The sequence below is a fragment of the Sinocyclocheilus grahami genome, unplaced genomic scaffold (genome assembly GCF_001515645.1).
Source record: "Sinocyclocheilus grahami isolate Dianchi unplaced genomic scaffold, SAMN03320097.WGS_v1.1 scaffold4053.1, whole genome shotgun sequence".
NCBI lineage: Eukaryota > Metazoa > Chordata > Actinopteri > Cypriniformes > Cyprinidae > Sinocyclocheilus > Sinocyclocheilus grahami.
Genome location: NW_015509065.1, coordinates 17,758 through 19,324, shown reverse-complemented (window position 1 = coordinate 19,324; position 1,567 = coordinate 17,758). Strand labels below are relative to the sequence as shown.

The 1,567-nt window shown below is 37.9% G+C and overlaps 1 protein-coding gene across 1 annotated transcript; it reads right to left on the bottom strand.

Annotated features, from left to right (window-relative positions):
- Positions 1 to 371: 371 nt before the first annotated feature.
- LOC107576626 (immunoglobulin superfamily member 3-like) lies at positions 372 to 1,347 on the bottom strand (the record flags this gene model as incomplete). The annotated part of the gene is made up of 2 exons (XM_016262772.1): positions 372 to 725; positions 967 to 1,347. Coding segments are annotated over 2 exons (401 nt in total), but the record flags the coding sequence as incomplete, so codon positions are not given.
- Between the last annotated feature and the right edge of the window lie 220 nt (positions 1,348 to 1,567).

Genomic DNA, 1,567 nt, shown 5'->3' with positions numbered 1-1,567 from the left:
ATGTTTTTAGTCACAGTTATTAATTGTGATGCACAAATATTACAATTCTGGCTGACACAGATAAGCTGATAATCATCTTAATTTCCAATTTAACAATTTACACAATTTTGCCTAAATAAATTAGAAACAAAAACAAAAATTAGTCATTTTAAAACGCTAGAAGTGAATTTAAATATCACAACATTACAACGTACAGTATAAAAAAAATGTATATTCATTTTGAGTTTTTCTAAAGATCTAACAGGAGTTTTCAGACATTCAAAATTTAGATGATGGTAAATGTAAAAATGGGGTAAATGGTTATGAATAATTCTACCAAGATTATATATATTGAATATTTAAATATATTCCAATATATTGTGCATGCCTATTATTAACATAAGATGCCTGACGTTTCGTGTACAGATTCAGACAGGACTTGGTTGTCTCTGATTGATTTAATTCTCTTTTTAGTCTTTATTGATTTAATTCTCATTTTAAATTGGATGGGTTGTCACTAGTGCTTGAACCACCAACCATTTTATAGCTGGTGAAAAAGGTCTAAATCCAGGGACAATACTGTAACTATAACTTTCTACTTGTGCTGACTGACAGCTTTAGTTATGGCTTTTAATGAAAGGTCAAAAAAATGAGAAGTTGTGAGGAGGAAAAAATTATAATATCCCACAAATCACAGACATTAGTATCCGGATGGAATTTGATTTCTCAGAGGACCCCAGAGTTATCTGAAAAACAGTATGTAATTTTCTCTGTAATTTGCACCGAGGTTGTGAAAGAAAATCACAGATGTGTTTGATTCAGATGAGAATAAAATCACAAAGTACATCTGTGAAACACGCATTTACCCAGCCTCCTGCGGGAAAAGCTGTCCAGTTTGAATAAGGCTCATGAATGCAAAAACACAGTGCTCTAGGAAGCATACTATATTATAAATCAGGGTTAAGTGAGAGTTCGGAGGGGGCTCACCAGTGAGGTTGGTACGGGCGCTGTAGGAGCCAAGGTAGCGGCTATCGGTGTTGGGAGTGTAGCACTCATACATGCCCTGGTCGGTGGCCTGCAGTTTGGTGATGTGCAGCAGGACAGAGTCTCTGCTCAGCCTCTCGATGTAGATCTCGTTGCTGTTGACGCGCTGGGCGTACAAGGCATAGGCATAGTTGTGCTGGGACGTGCTCACGATACGGATCTCTCGATCGGGAGCGGTGTAAAGGTACATGGACCATTCAAAATCTTGCTCGACCCCTTCCTTGTAGCCGGTCACGTTACACCAGATGGTGATGTGAGAGCCTTCCGTTCGGATCAAGGGCCCCGGCTGAACTGTGACTTGCCGCTGGGCCGAGCATGAGACCACTGTAAGAAAGACAGAATGGGTCAAAATGTGAGTATATTCAATATAAATATCTCAATATTTAAATTTTTGACTTAAAATAGTTTTTTTAATCAGGTGAAGCATCATATCCAGTCAAAAGGTATTTCTCAATAATCTAGTTATAATCTTGATAAAATGTCCACTCCTGTCTGATAAGAAAACCTTCAAGCTTTCGAGTGCTTGAAATGTGTGTGTGTGTGT